This window comes from Dendrobates tinctorius, unplaced genomic scaffold, assembly GCF_039654945.1.
Source record: "Dendrobates tinctorius isolate UK_male_01 unplaced genomic scaffold, ASM3965494v1 ptg000160l, whole genome shotgun sequence".
NCBI classification, from domain to species: Eukaryota; Metazoa; Chordata; class Amphibia; order Anura; family Dendrobatidae; genus Dendrobates; species Dendrobates tinctorius.
In genome coordinates this window covers 17,863,054-17,878,802 of record NW_027361827.1, presented here as the reverse complement: position 1 = coordinate 17,878,802, position 15,749 = coordinate 17,863,054, and the positions used below count along the sequence as shown (strand labels likewise).

Below are 15,749 nucleotides of genomic sequence, written 5' to 3'. Positions count from 1 at the left end.
TAAAGGGAAAGTGCTGTGATTTTAATTTTTGTATTAATAATTATTATTTATATAATCAATTATTTTTAATACAAAATTAAATGAACTACTTTAATAGTTTTTTATTTATTAACATTTATGTTGGCCACTGGGGGCTGCCATTTGCATTAGCGTGTCTGGGCAGGACACTTGCACTCCTCACTTATGGCAGCCATGGGCATAAAAGACTGCAGTCGGACACCGACCCCTGGGCTGTCCAGGTCACAGCTGTGGGAGGAAATCGTGGCCATTTTGTTGTAGCCTGCAGCTTATGCTGTGGGCTTTGTTTTCCCCGTCATCGCACACACTGCTCAGCGCGTGTGATGACAGCAGCTGCCAGGAAGCGAGGGTCAAGGGTAAGTGTCTGCTGCAGAGAGTGGTGATCGCAGCCTGTAATTAGTATTACAGGATAGGCTGTGATCACCGCTGACTGCCAACCTGTTCAGAGCCCAGCAGTGAGATAGTCACACTGCTGTGCCCTGAAATGGATGGTTGCGTCTAGATCGGAGTTGATTTTTTGTGATCCTCATCTTAGCCGCTCTGTTCTAGATGGCTCACTAGTGAAGTGACTAGATCGGAGTTGATATTTTGAGGATCTCACCTTAGCCACTCCAATGTAGACACTTCAGTGCAGAACTGACTAGATCTGTTAGGCGTCAGGATTCTCCCTCTGCACAGGATGGATCCCAAGCCTTGTCTACTCCTGCAGTCTCCTATCCAGTCTCTGCCGCAGTGGAGCATACACAGCAAAGATGTCGGTCTCAGCATCTTGTTCAGACTCGTGCTGTGTGATTGATTGCTGCTGCCTCTCCAGGTTCAGCCATAGCAATCAATTGCAAATAGCGGCGAGCAGACGTTCCTGGGACTAAGTCCAGGATTTGCCCTTTTGAGCATGCCCGTGAGATGACCACTCATTGGTGGTCGGCAGTCAGCTGTTCATGTCCTCAAGCGTGTACGGATTGGTCTGCTAGCAAGGTCCCAGAAGACTGGGAGCTATAAAGGGATCTCATGGCTACACTGTGTGCGCTAGTATAGACCATATGGTGTGTGTGTTGTATGCACGTATGTTGGTCTCTGGTGCCTGACTCATTATGAAACCCCTACCCTTGGTATGCATGTGTTGTTCAGCCCTGCCAGCTAGTGCCTAGGCTGATAGTGCAGGTAGGAGGCAGAGTCAGTGCCTAGCGTCAGCGCCAAGTAGTGGTATCGCTTGTGCTACGCTGTGCGCATAGTTGGTCCGGTCAGACTCTAGGCTCAGCGTTCTAGGGGTTGAGCCTAGAGATCTCACTCACGCCATATCTGCTGTACCTTGTGATGTTAAACAGGGAACAGCGTTCTTTTACATTGTAGCTGCGGCTCTGTGGAGCAACAGAGTTCGACGCTGTTCACATCGGGTGACATTAACCCGCGTGTTTTCTGTGCTCAACCGCCATCTTGTTCCGCCATTACATAGCAGCAGGTTCCATCTCTGCACGGTGGACCCCGGATTGCGAACGCACCTTATTATTATACTTTATTTGGTGCATACCGCCAACCCTAGCAAGATCAGAGCAGATTTTTTGAGGACTTCATTTTAACAACTCCGATCTAGACGGTTCAGTACTGAAGTGACTACATTGGAGTTGCTGGAGCGAGGACCTCAAAAAAATCAGCTCTGATGTAGTCAGTTCAGCACTGAAGCGTCTAGATCGGAGTTGATTCCTTGAGCTCATCATACAGACTCCATTCTAGTCCACTCTTCTGTCTTTTTAATGCTTTTTTAATGGAATTTCTGAAGGTTTTAATGGTGCAGACCTCACAGGTCAGACAGGAAGGTTCTTTACATTGTCCTATATTTTATGAATTTGGGCAAAATTCTTTTTTTCCCCAGATTTATAAATCTTACATTTTTATTGTCACTTTTTGCAATATAAATAATTACACTCAGCGCTGATTGTTCAGTGTCACCAGAATGTGACATTTCCTGTCTGTGACCGGTCTTGTCTGCAGCCGCGACATTTTGAGAAGTGGGCAGAGCTTCACAGGGAGAGCCGTAAAAGAGCGCAACCGACAATCATCATAACAGAGTGCAACCGACAGTCATCATAACAGAGCGCAACCGACAGTCATCATAATAGAGCGCAACTGACAGTCATCATAAAAGATTGTAAGCGACAGGCCTCATAATAGAGCACAACCGACAGTCATCATAAAAGAACGCAACCGACAGTCATCATAAAAGAGCGCAACCGACAGTCATCATAAAAGAGCGCAACCGACAGTCCTCATAAAAGAGAGCACAACCAACAGTCATCATAAAACAGCCACACACAGTACAATGTCACCACGCACAGTACAATGTCGCCACAACGTATGATGCCCCCACAGCCCCAGCCACACACAGTACGATGCCCTCACAAATCTCCAACATAATTTGATGGCCCCACACAGACAGTATGATGGTCTCACAGTATGATGGATCTCACAGCACCCCGACACATGGTTCGATGGTCATTACAGCCCCCCCACACAGAGTAATGGCACCCATATACCCCACAGACAGTAATGATGGTCCTCGCAGCCCTCACAACACACAAGATGGTCCTCACAGGCAGTCGCACACGGTATGACTGTCCTCACAGAGCCTCACACATGGTATAATAGTTCTCATGGGCCCTTATACACAGTATATTCCCCCCCAACACCCCAGAAAGTATTGTCAGCACAGCCCCCTATATAGTATATCTTTCCACACATAGCCACATATATACACTCACAGCCTCCCATATATCAATTAGACCTCACACTCAAAAAATACTTACCTTGTTCCCATTCTTCTTCTGCTCTGCACTTGTCTTTCCTGTGTGCACGTACATTTTGCACAGCAGACGCAATGTAGTGACATCATCACGACCACTGTCAATCGCTTGTGCTGAATAGTGGGGGGAGCCAGCGGCTACCTTCTCCTCCAATAGATTTACACTGGTAGGGTTGCCTCTTCCACCATATATTGGGTCTCTGGTAGCTTTGTCTCTTCCACCATATATTAGGTCGTCGGTAGGGTTACCTCCTCTACTATATATTGGGACGCCGCTAGGGTTGCCTCCTCCATTATATATTGGGACATCAGTAAGGTTGCCTCCTTCACTATATATATGGGGTTGCCGGTAGGGTTGCCTCCTCCCCTATATATTGGGATGCCGCTAGGGTTGCTTCCTCCACTATATATTGGGACATTGGTAAGGTTGCCAACATGACTTTTTTTTCTAGACATCTAATTAAAAAATCAGACAGGCAAAAAAAATTTTTATGGACACATTGAAAAATCATTATGGCTGTAAATGGTACATATCTATAATCCATAATTCCGATAGCATGGGCGTCAGCGTGTGAGCATCAGTGTGTGAGTGTGAGAATCAGTGTGTGAGCATGAGCATGAGTGTGAGCGTGAATGTGAGCTTGAATGTGAGTGTAAGGGTGAGTGTGAGCGTCAGCGTGATTGTGAGCATCAGCATGAGTGTGAACATCAGCGTGTGAGCTTCAGCGTGTGAGTGTCAGCGTCAACGTGTGAGCGTCAGCACATGAACATGATATAGCGAGTGTATGGGAGGGACAGGACTATAGTCGTGACTAGAGTTGAGCGATACCGTCCGATACTTCAAAGTATCGTATCGGATGGTATCGGCCGATCTTTAAAAAAAGTATCGGTATCGCCGATTCCGATACCGGAAGTCCCATTCAAGTCTATGGGACTTCCGGTATCGGAATAAGAAAAACCCTTTCCTGCCCTTGTACAGCCTCTCTGGGGTCTGTACGGGCCTTTCGGGGGGCTGTGCCGGCCTGCCAGGGGGTCTGTGCAGGCTCCGGTGGTCTGTGCCGGCCTGCCGGTGGTCTGTGCAGGCTCCGGGGGGCTGTGCCGGCCTGCCGGGGGGCTGTGCCGGCCTGCCGGGGGGCTGTGCAGGCTCCGGGGGGCTGTGCCGGCCTGCCGGGGGGCTGTGCCGGCCTGCCGGTGGTCTGTGCCGGCCTGCCGGTGGTCTGTGCAGGCTCCGGGGGTCTGTGCAGGCATCGTCCGATGGGACTACAAGTCCCATCGGGCGATGCCTGCTACCATGACAGTGATTGACACATTAGCCAATGATGGGACAGTAGTAGTCCCATCATCCGGCTAATGTGTTAAATGTAAAAAAAAAAAAAAAAAATTACATGCTACATACATACAACATGCATACTACATACATGCTACATTCATACTACATACTACATACATGCTACATTCATACTACATAAATACTACATGCAACATACATACTACATATATACTACATGCATGCTACATACATACTGCATGCTACATACATACCACATATATACTACATACATACTACATGCATGCTACATGCTACATACATACTACATATATACTACATACATACTACATACATACTACATGCTACATACTACATATATACTACATGCATGCTACATACATACTACATGCTACATACTACATATATACTACATGCATGCTACATACATACTACATGCTACATACATACTACATATATACTACATACATACTACATACATACTACATGCATGCTACATGCATGCTACATACATACCACATACATAACACATATATACTACATGCATGCTACATACTACATACATACCATATACATACTACATGCATGCTACATACATACTACATGCATGCTACATACATACTACATGCTACATACATACTACATATATACTACATGCATGCTACATACATACTATATGCTACATACATACTACATATATACTACATACATACTACATACATACTACATATATACTACATGCATGCTACATACATACTACATGCCACATACATACTACATACATACTACATACATACTACATGCTACATACATACTACATATATACTACATGCATGCTACATACATACTACATGCTACATACATACTACATATATACTACATACATGCTACATACATACTACATATATACTACATGCATGCTACATACATACTACATATATACTACATGCATGCTACATACATACTACATGCTACATGCATGCTACATACATACTACATACATACTACATGCTACATACATACCACATATATACTACATACATACAATACATTCATACAATACATACATAGACATACAGTACATATAACATAGAGTAACATACTTACCAATACTTGTCACATTGTTCCCCGAAGCCATTGTCTTTTCCGGAATAAATATTAACATAACAAACCACAAAAATACTCACCCACGATCCGAAGCAGTCCACGAGTGTGTCCCACGACGATCTTGGGTAGAGAACTGCAGCATCAGCTGTTGCTGCCGTTCTCTACGGGCTGCAGGAATCCAATGACGGAAGGTAGGTATCCTTCCACACTGTATTCCTCCGCCACTTAAAAAAAAAAAAAGTCCCTAGTCTCACTTTATGCCATTGCTGTGTGGGAATTTCCCACGCAGCAATGGCATAAAGTGAGACTAGGGACTTTTTTTTTTTAAGTGGCGGAGGAATACAGTGCGGAAGGATACCTACCTTCCGTCATTGGATTCCTGCAGCCCGTAGAGAACGGCAGCATCATCTGATGCTGCCGTTCTCTACCCAAGATCGTCGTGGGACACACTCGTGGACTGCTTCGGATCGTGGGTGAGTATTTTTGTGGTTTGTTATGTTAATATTTATTCCGGAAAAGACAATGGCTTCGGGGAACAATGTGACAAGTATTGGTAAGTATGTTACTCTATTTTATATGTACTGTATGTCTATGTATGTATTGTATGAATGTATTGTATGTATGTAGTATATATGTGGTATGTATGTAGCATGTAGTATGTATGTAGTATGTATGTAGCATGCATGTAGCATGTAGTATGTATGTAGCATGCATGTAGTATATATGTAGTATGTATGTAGCATGCATGTAGTATATATGTAGTATGTATGTAGCATGTATGTAGTATATATGTAGTATGTATGTAGCATGTAGTATGTATGTAGCATGCATGTAGTATATATGTAGTATGTATGTAGCATGTAGTATGTATGTAGTATGTATGTAGTATGTATGTGGCATGTAGTATGTATGTAGCATGCATGTAGTATGTATGTAGTATGTATGTAGTATATATGTAGTATGTATGTAGCATGTAGTATGTATGTAGCATGCATGTAGTATATATGTAGTATGTATGTAGCATGTAGTATGTATGTAGTATATATGTAGTATGTATGTTGTATGCATGTAGTATATATGTAGTATGTATGTAGCATGCATGTAGTATATATGTAGTATGTAGTATGTATGTAGTATGTATGTGGTATGTATGTAGCATGTAGTATGTATGTAGCATGCATGTAGCATGCATGTAGTATGTATGTAGTATGTATGTAGTATGTATGTAGCATGCAGTATGTATGTAGCATGTATGTAGTATGTATGTAGTATGTATGTAGTATGTATGTAGCATGTAGTATGTATGTAGCATGCATGTAGTATGTATGTAGCATGTATGTAGTATGTATGTAGTATATATGTAGTATGTATGTAGCATGTAGTATGTATGTAGCATGCATGTAGTATGTATGTAGTATTTTTTTTTTTTTTTTTAACATTTAACACATTAGCCGGATGATGGGACTACTACTGTCCCATCATTGGCTAATGTGTCAATCACTGTCATGGTAGCAGGCATCGTCCGATGGGACTTGTAGTCCCATCGGACGATGCTTGCACAGACCCCCGGACATCAGCACAGCCCCCCGGCAGGCCGGCACAGCCCCCCGGCAGGCCGGTACAGACCCCCACAGGGTGCACAGACCACCGGCAGGCCGGCACAGCCCCCCGGCAGGCCGGTACAGACCCCCACAGGGTGCACAGACCACCGGCAGGCCAGCACAGCCCCCCGGCAGGCCGGTACAGACCCCGGGCAGTCCACACAGCCCCCCGGCAGGCCGGCACAGCCCCCCGGCAGGCCGGCAGAGACCCCCGGAAGGCCCGAAATGACGGCGCATCATGATGCGCACACACCGCGCATCATGATGACGTCAGTCTGTCAATCAACTTTGAACTTCCGATTCCGATGCCGAATTCCGATATTGAAAAAATATCGGAAGTCGGTATCGGAATTCCGATACAGCAAGTATCGGCCGATACCCGATACTTGCGGTATCGGAATGCTCAAAAACTAGTCGTGACCTGAATAACCGCAATATATAGGCCCAGTCCTTCTCCTACAGAAAAATGTACTCTTCTTTCTGGCATACCTGCATCTCCAGATTCGGCTTCCTCTGGGCACTTCCCAGGCAACGACAGTCCCTTTATCAGGCGACCCCCAGCAATGGAGATACAGTCCAAGTCAACTTTAACACTTTCTTTACGGAGTACTTCACACGTTACATCCATAGTTGGTAGATTGTGACCTTTACTTGTTTCCTCATCTTTCCCTTTCTGGCTGTCGTTTCTGTGCAGTACACGTCTGGACCGGACTGTCCTAGACTGCTTCCCAGTTCCTTCCTGGCCTGACCTCACCATGATGACAATTCCTTCTGCCTGTTTCAGCCCAGACTCGAAATCATCAGTCACCAGGTTTGGTTGCCTCTGGTAAAGCATCCGGCCCATCTGTTGTGAATTCGCTTTCTGGCCTACTTCTGGTTACTACTGAAGGTAGTGGAGCTGGTCAAATTGACAGAGGGGTTGCGAGTTCTCTTTTTGGGCTCCCTCTGGTGGTTACTGGAGGTAATGGAGCTAATCTGATTAACAGAGGCTTGCCACCTGATAATGAGGATGATGATTGGAGATCTGGGGTTTCAGACTGGATTTAAGACAGCTGACTCCCTCTATCCCTGCTGGTGATTTTCTTCCTGCCTCCTGAGGTCTTAGTTTCCAGCTCAGTCCCTGCATGTTCAGCTAAGTGTTCATTTGCTATTCTGTTTACATTTAATCTAGTTTTGTCTATTTCAGTTTTGTGTGGGTCAGCCAGCTCCGGCTGGGGCTGTGCTGAATCACCATTTATATGTTACTGCTTGGGCCAGTTTGTTTTTGTCCTTTATTAGATTGGCCTCTTTTTGCTCTGCTTTCAGAATATACCAGAGTGCTGATATAGTGGGCGAAGTCGTGCGACTTCAGTATTTTTGCATCAGACGTGTTGGACTTTTTTGGCAGGGTTTTTTGCGTGATTGCATACAGTGTCTTTCCTTTCCTGTCCTGTCTAGTCAGTATGGGCCCCGTCGTTTGCTCAGTGTATTTTCCTACCTGCGTTTGTGCTTTCATCTTGTCTCACTGACAATATATGTTTGGGGGCTATCTATTCCTTTGGGGTCTGCTCTGGGGCAGTTTAGATTTCCCCTTTCTTGCTTTAGGCTTAGTTAGCTCTCCGGCTGTGCCGAGGCATCTAGGATCATCGTAGGCATGCTCCATGGCTACTGCTAGTTGTGTGGATAGGATCAGGGATCTGCAATCCGCTTAGTTACCAACCTCTCTGGTTCCACCCATCTATACCAATCTCGTTGAAGCTCTAACTTCCTTCATCTCAGCTGTCCAAACGATTCCTGCCCTAAAAGCATTGGCCCAGGCGATAAGTCGCCACATATTTCCTTTCCTGCCCTGGCCCACTGCTATGATACACAGTGGCCGTGGGTAACGTGGGCTGCAGCACTTGAATGTTGCGTGGCTGCCAAGCTGTCCGGGCCTATGGCCCATGTGGACCCTAGGGTACCCTGGCCCCATCTGACCTAACTTCCTACAAGCTTCCCTCTTATTACCCGACAGCCCCTCCTATGTGCTTAACCATTTACTTACCTCCTACACTATACCTATCTACTGACTACAACTAGTGTGTGCTAGCATGCCATTTCCCGCATTACAATTGCCCTATATACTTATATTGTGCAAAGCAATGAGCATATAACATTAATGGTAATACATTTAAGACGTAGCAGTACCAATTGCGCATACTGTGGTAATACACTAGAAGTGTAGCAGTACCACAAAATAACATATTTACATACAACGAGCAACATCAGTTCTCTGTCCCCTTACACGATCAGCACCAACAGAATTCTTGCTGCCTGCCATCCTCGGTGACTGTCTACTTGTCAGTATACAGTGCCTTGCAAAAGTATTCGGCCTCCTGGAACTTTTCAACCTTTTCCCACATATCATGCTTCAAACATAAAGATACCAAATGTAAATTTTTGGTGAAGAATCAACAACAAGTGGGACACAATTGTGAAGTTGAATGAAATTTATTGGTTATTTTAAATTTTTGTGGAAATTACACCTCAGCTGTAGATCTCTGCAGTTCATCCAGAGTGATCAAGGGCCTCTTGGCTGCATCTCTGATCAGTCTTCTCCTTGTTTGAGATGAAAGTTTAGAGGGACGGCCGGGTCTTGGTAGATTTGCAGTGGTATGATACTCCTTCCATTTCAAAATGATCGCTTGCACAGTGCTCCTTGGGATGTTTAAAGTTTTGGAAATCATTTTGTATCCAAATCCGGCTTTAAACTTCTCCATAACAGTATCACGGACCTGCTTGTTTTGTTCCTTGGTCTTCATGATGCTCTCTGTGCCATTTTGTGTCCAAATCCGGCTTTATACTTCTCCACAACAGCATCACGGACCTGCTTGTTGTGTTCATTGGTCTTCATGATGCTCTCTGTGCATCAAACAGAACCCTGAGACTATCACAGAGCAAGTGCATTCATACGGAGACTTGATTACACACAGGTGGATTATATTTATCATCATTACTCATTTAGGAGGACAACATTGGATCATTGAGAGATCCACAATGAACTTCTGGAGTGAGTTTGCTGCACTGAAAGTAAAGGGGCCGAATAATATTGCACGCCCCACTTTTCAGTTTTGATTTTCCACAAAAATTTAAAATAACCAATAAATTTCATTCGACTTCACAATTGTCTTCCACTTGTTGTCGATTCTTCCCCAAAAATTTACATTTGGTATCTTTATGTTTGAAGCATGATATGTGGGAAAAGGTTGAAAAGTTCCAGGGGGCCGAATACTTTCGTAAGGCACTGTAACTTATCATGATGAACAAAATGGCTCTGCACTGTGTTCCTGAATGTCATCCTCTCTTATCCCTTAGCAAACACCCAGAATGGAAGGAGAGGGGTGACATCACACACATGTGAGCAAATTCAGCCCATATTTACTGCAGTGCAGTAATGTGAGCTAGTTGTACACTAGGTTTTTGTGTCAAATTTCAGTAGCTGCTCCCCCTAGTGTTTAAAAGTGGAAATACCAAACTTTTTAAAATTATTTTTCATATTTTACTAAATTATACAGAAATGATAATGATAAGAAAATGTTAACATTAATTCTTTACATTTTTGCAATTGCTGAAAATTTCTTTTTTCATGGCACCTTCCCTTTAAAGGGAACTTGTCACCTGATTCATGTTGCTCAAATCTCGGGCAGCTTGAATCGGTCTGGCTGGACGATTGTAGCCAAGCATATTTTTTATGTAATGTTCCAGTGTTGCATGGAATATATACCTTAAAGATCCACCCCGATCAGCTTTTCCCAGCGGCACTGCAGGTGATTGACAGGTCTCTCGCTATGAAAGATCCGGCAATCATCTGGACTGGTGCTGACTGCTGATTCCAGGAGTCGGCGGTCATGTGACTGCGAGTATGTGTTATGCTTAATCCTGGCCACATTCCAACTAGACTGTTTCCGGCCTCATTCAATACACATGTGTTGTGCAATGCTGTGCCCGCCCATCTAGTCGGAATGTGGCCAGGAGCTTGCATATTGCATACATGTGGTCATATGACCACTGATCCTGGCATCGGAGAATCCGCACAGTTCAAAGTGAGTGCAATGTGAGGAGTCACAAGTTTGCAGTCACAGAGTGCCTTGTTGTACCAATGAAATCCAAGACATACGGAGGAATAATGAGGTTATTTGCTGCCTTTTTGAGAGCGGCTAAAACCCTCATTAACATTTGAAATTCGGTGTAAAATATAGAACTGTATTGTGTGTCATATTTGGCACTGAGAGGCACCTCCTTGTTGCATTGTTTTGTAATTGATTGATATTGTAATTGATATGAATCATATTCTATGTGTTCAGAAAGAAGCCATTGCACAATATTATCTCCATACTGTTCTGTATTCTGCGCCTTACTCCGTCCCAACAGAATACATTACAGAGGCATCACAGACAATGAAGTCTACGACCAAGAGACATCTGTGATCAAGTTAGAATTTCAATTACTGTGTTTCTCACTGCTTGCATGGTGATGGCACACTTGGTGTGTGATTTAATGACCAATTTATAGTTGGGAACAGTCTGCCTGTAGTTGTGCATAGTGTTTACACTGCTGGTTCCAATGGCGATGGGAGATGTTTCCACATTGATCAGGAACCTCATTGTGGATCCGTAACCACTACATTGTTCTGTTGATCTCTTCTGGACCAATTATGGTAGGCTGCAATACTGGAAAAAAAAAAGAAATACTATAATTCTATAACTATTCTTGATTATTTAAAAAAAATCTGTTTTATGTTTTCTAGGAAAAGTCATTGTTTAAATCAAATTGATAAAAATCTGTCAAATCGCATACTTGTGGTCACATGACCGCCTGCACCTGGTTTCGGGGAATCCTCACAGTGCACGCAATGTGAGGATTCACAAGACTGCAGTTATACAAAGTGACTGCCGACTTGTACTCCAAGGCTTGACAACTCTTTTAATATATATGTCTGAAATGTAAAAGGTCTGTTTGAAAGCTGGCTAGACATTACATTACATTATCCTATATCTTATACAGTTATGTGCAAAATAATAGCAGTGTGTTTAAAATAACTGAGAAAAAGCGCAATTCTCCTAATAGCATTTATTTCCCTATACACTGTAGCGTCAGAAACTCTGCATGCTTCTCATTCTCCCCTCCCCGGTCCCGGCAGGGTTACTGACTCATTTACCGCACTGGCCCTTGTCTCATCCCACCTCCTCCAAAACCATCCAAAATTGTCCCCAGCCATCCATGCCAGCCCCTCCCGTTCCAGCTCTCTGCCTCTTTGGGGGTCAGCTAACATGTGTCCAAGGTCCGTACTGGAGTAGCACTTGGCGTCCGTCAGGAGCGAAGTCTAACCCCGCCATCAGGGGCTCCAGCAGAGAGTCAGGTGTTTGCCTGGTTACACATTTCCAGGCTCTCCTTTGTCCACTTCACAGTGGTTCCACTACCATGAATGACAGTTTGCTCAGGCCATGGAATCCACTGGCTCTCAATCTACCTCTATCTCTGACTTATACCAGGAAGTCTCCCGCCAGAAAAACCAGCAGGACAAAATCTTATCTTATCTGTGGATAGTAAACAACAGCTTGGACACGCTGACATCTGCGATCTCATCTGCTCCTGTCCAAGTTGAGCCATGACTCACGAACCTACCAGCTATCTTCCTGGTTACGGACCACATCTGTTGGGTTCACCACATTATGACAGTGATCCTACAATATGCTCTGGGTTCATCAATCAATACACACTGCACTTTGAACTCTTGGCACACCAGTTTGTTTCAGATCAATCCAAAGTTGCATTCATCATGTCCCATCTTACTGGGAAAGCTCTGTCATGACTCAGTCCCCTATAGTAGAGAGGGGATCTCCTTAAAACAGGCCTTCTCTGCTCCAATCTTCTCGGCTCTGAAACGCAACTACTCAATAGGCGATCGAGAACTGTTAGCGATTAAACTGCCTCTCAAGGAGTGGCACTTTTTGCTTGAAGTAGTGATGCATCCAGTAATTATTTACACTGACCACAAGAATATAGCCTATCTGCAGTCCGCACAGCGGCTAAATCATCATCAAGCCAAGTGGTCTCAGTTCTTTACCCGTTTTAAGTTTATTCTTCTGACCGGCGGACAAGAACATCAAGGTGGATGCACTTTCCAGGTCCATTCTGTCTTTTGACCAGGAGGAAGAGCCTCAACACATCATTGACTCCTCCAAAATGGTCATTATCTCAGTGTTATAACTTTATATACTCTGTAATGGAGGTCAGTGACGTGGATCAGAAAAGAGGCCTGAGCTCATAGGTTTTCAGTTCTGTAGTGTTTATCAGAATCAAGCAGGTTTACAGATAAGACACAGCAGGGTAAAAGCAGATGAAGATAATAATGCAGTGAGCAAACGTACAGACCGTGGAGACGTATGAAGTCCAAGTTGCCAGATCCAGAGACCTGGGGAGCAGGCCAGGCCTGCTAGCAGGAAACAGTTCTTGAAGTGGAGGTGGGTGCAGAGCTGATCCTGAAGAAACAAGTCTTTACAATGAGACCAAGATTCACAGGCAGGCGGGGTATCCCGAGGTAACGAAGAGACGAGCTAGGTAGCAGTCCTTCCAGCTTGATAACAAGTCCAAGAACAAGTATACTCAAGCAATGAGTAATCATACAGAGCATCCTTATATACAGAGCAGACAGGAACAAGAGAGATCAACACAGGAAATAAGATGGCCCCCATTGAGGCTCGTGACTCCATCTTGGATGAGGGCAAAAATGAACTAAACTAAGGGCAAAGTAGAAACTGAGCGACAGACATAAGGCAAGGATTTCAGAGAAACGGATATGCAGGCCAAGTCCTTACATTACTCTCCCCTTAAAAGATGTCCTCTGGACGATCTTAAGTCCGGCTTATTGGGATATCTGCTGTGGAACAGTCTGATTAAGTGAGGAGCATGGACGTTCTCCACTGGTTCCTAGGAATTCTCTTCAGCCGAATATCCTTGCCATTTTACCAAGTATTGGAGACGTCTCCTATGAACCCGTGAATCCAAGATCCTTTCCACGATGAATTCCTCTTGCCCGTCAATGAGAACTGGGTCAGGAGGAGCAGAGGTGCGTCCGGGAAAAGGGTTAGGCACCGCCGGCTTTAACAAAGAGACATGAAAGACAGGATGAATTTTCAATGAGTTAGGCAACTTGAGTCGACAGGCAACAGAATTCACTATACTGCTGATTTTATATGGGCCGACATATTTTTGCCCCAGTTTAGACGTTGGGATCCTGAGCTTCAAGTTCTTAGTTGAGAGCCAAACCATGTCTCCTACCTTGTACATTGGAGCTGGCTTACGGAATTTGTCTGCTGCCTTCTTATATCTTTCCTGTGCTGAACCTAAAGTGTCTTTAAGAACTTCCAAATTGCGTTGCAAGGATGAAATGCGGTCAGCTACCGCAGGCACAGACATGTCTATTGGAAGTCGAGGAAGAATACTGGGGTGGTATCCCTTGTTGGCAAAGAATGGAGACAACTTGGTGGAAGCATTCTGAGAATTATTATATGTGAATTCAGCCAACGGAAGCAAACTCACCCAATCGTCCTGTAGGTGGCACACATAGCAACGCAGATATTGTTCCAAGGTCTGATTGGTCCGTTCAGTTTGGCCGTTAGACTGTGGATGAAAAGCAGATGACAATTTTACTTTGATGTCCAGAGCAGCACAGAAGCTTTGCCAAAACTGTGAGGTAAATTGAACCCCACAATCCGATATTACTTCATCCGGAGCTCCGTGCAAACGAAAAACATTTTGTACAACAAGATCTGCTGTTTGTTTAGCCGTTGGTACACCAGCACAGGGAATGAAATGAGCAGCTTTAGTCAGCTGGTCAACTACTACTAGAATTGTGTTTTTCCCTTGTGACAGAGGCAACTCAACAATAAAGTCCATTGAAATAGACCCCCAAGGACAAGATGGAACAGGCAGAGGTTGCAAGAGTCCTGTCGGTGAGGAGCGAGGAACTTTTGACCTGGCACATACCTCACATGACGACACATACTGAAGCACATCTTTCCGAAAGGTTGGCCACCAAAAAAAACGAGACAGAAATTCCTGAGTCTTCTGAACTCCCCTATGGCCGGCAAACTTTGAGTCATGCATTAGTTTTAAGACACTCAGTTTTACTGTTTCTGGAACATACAAACGCTGTCCTTGAAACCAAAGTCCATTCTTGAAAGTTAGATTTACCTGGGTGGGGGGGTAACCCCAAAAGCGAATCTGAAGCATAAGCCTCCTTAATCTCCGTTAAAAGATCTTGATTATGTAGGACACTTACAAAGTTCTTCTCAGATAGAATGGTCCTTGGAGGTGAAGCCGGAGTTGCTTCATCTGAATGAATCCTGGACAGTGCATCAGCCTTTCCATTGCGAGAGCCCGGCCTATAGGAGATGACAAAATCAAACTGGTTAAGGAAAAGATTCCACCGAGCCTGTCTGGGTTTTAGACATCTTGCCGACCTCATAAATTCGAGATTCCGGTGATCTGTGAGTATAACAATCTGTTGGGATGCTCCTTGTAACAGATGTCTCCATTCTTTAAATGCGGTTATAATGGCTAACAGTTCTTTGTTGCCAACGCCGTAATTCCTTTCGGCAGGTGATAACTTTTGAGAGAGAAAGGCACACGGATGCAAGAGATCTTTCTCACCTGTCCTTTGCGAGAGTATGGCCCCTACCGCACAGTCCGAGGCGTCCACTTCCACTATGAAGGCCTTTTTTGGGTCAGGATGTACCCGGGAGTTGTCGTAAATTTAGACTTTAATGTGGAAAATGCTGTTTGAGCTTGAGGAGACCAGACAAATGGTGTCTTCTTCCGGGTTAAATGAGTGATGGGTGCAACGATTGCTGAAAATTTTTTAATGAATCGTCTGTAGAAATTAGCGAATCCGATGAATCGCTGTACCTCCTTCACT

General features: G+C 44.4%; 1 protein-coding gene across 1 annotated transcript in view; it reads right to left on the bottom strand.

Moving 5' to 3' along the window:
- Positions 1 to 10,305: 10,305 nt before the first annotated feature.
- Positions 10,306 to 15,749, bottom strand: part of LOC141052449 (solute carrier family 46 member 2-like) — a 52,126-nt gene continuing 46,682 nt past the window's right edge. Inside the window, exon 5 of the mRNA XM_073549686.1 lies at positions 10,306 to 11,499. Coding sequence (XP_073405787.1) covers positions 11,430 to 11,499 — 70 coding nt within the window. The 3' untranslated portion in view covers positions 10,306 to 11,429. The remainder of the gene's footprint in view (positions 11,500 to 15,749) is intronic.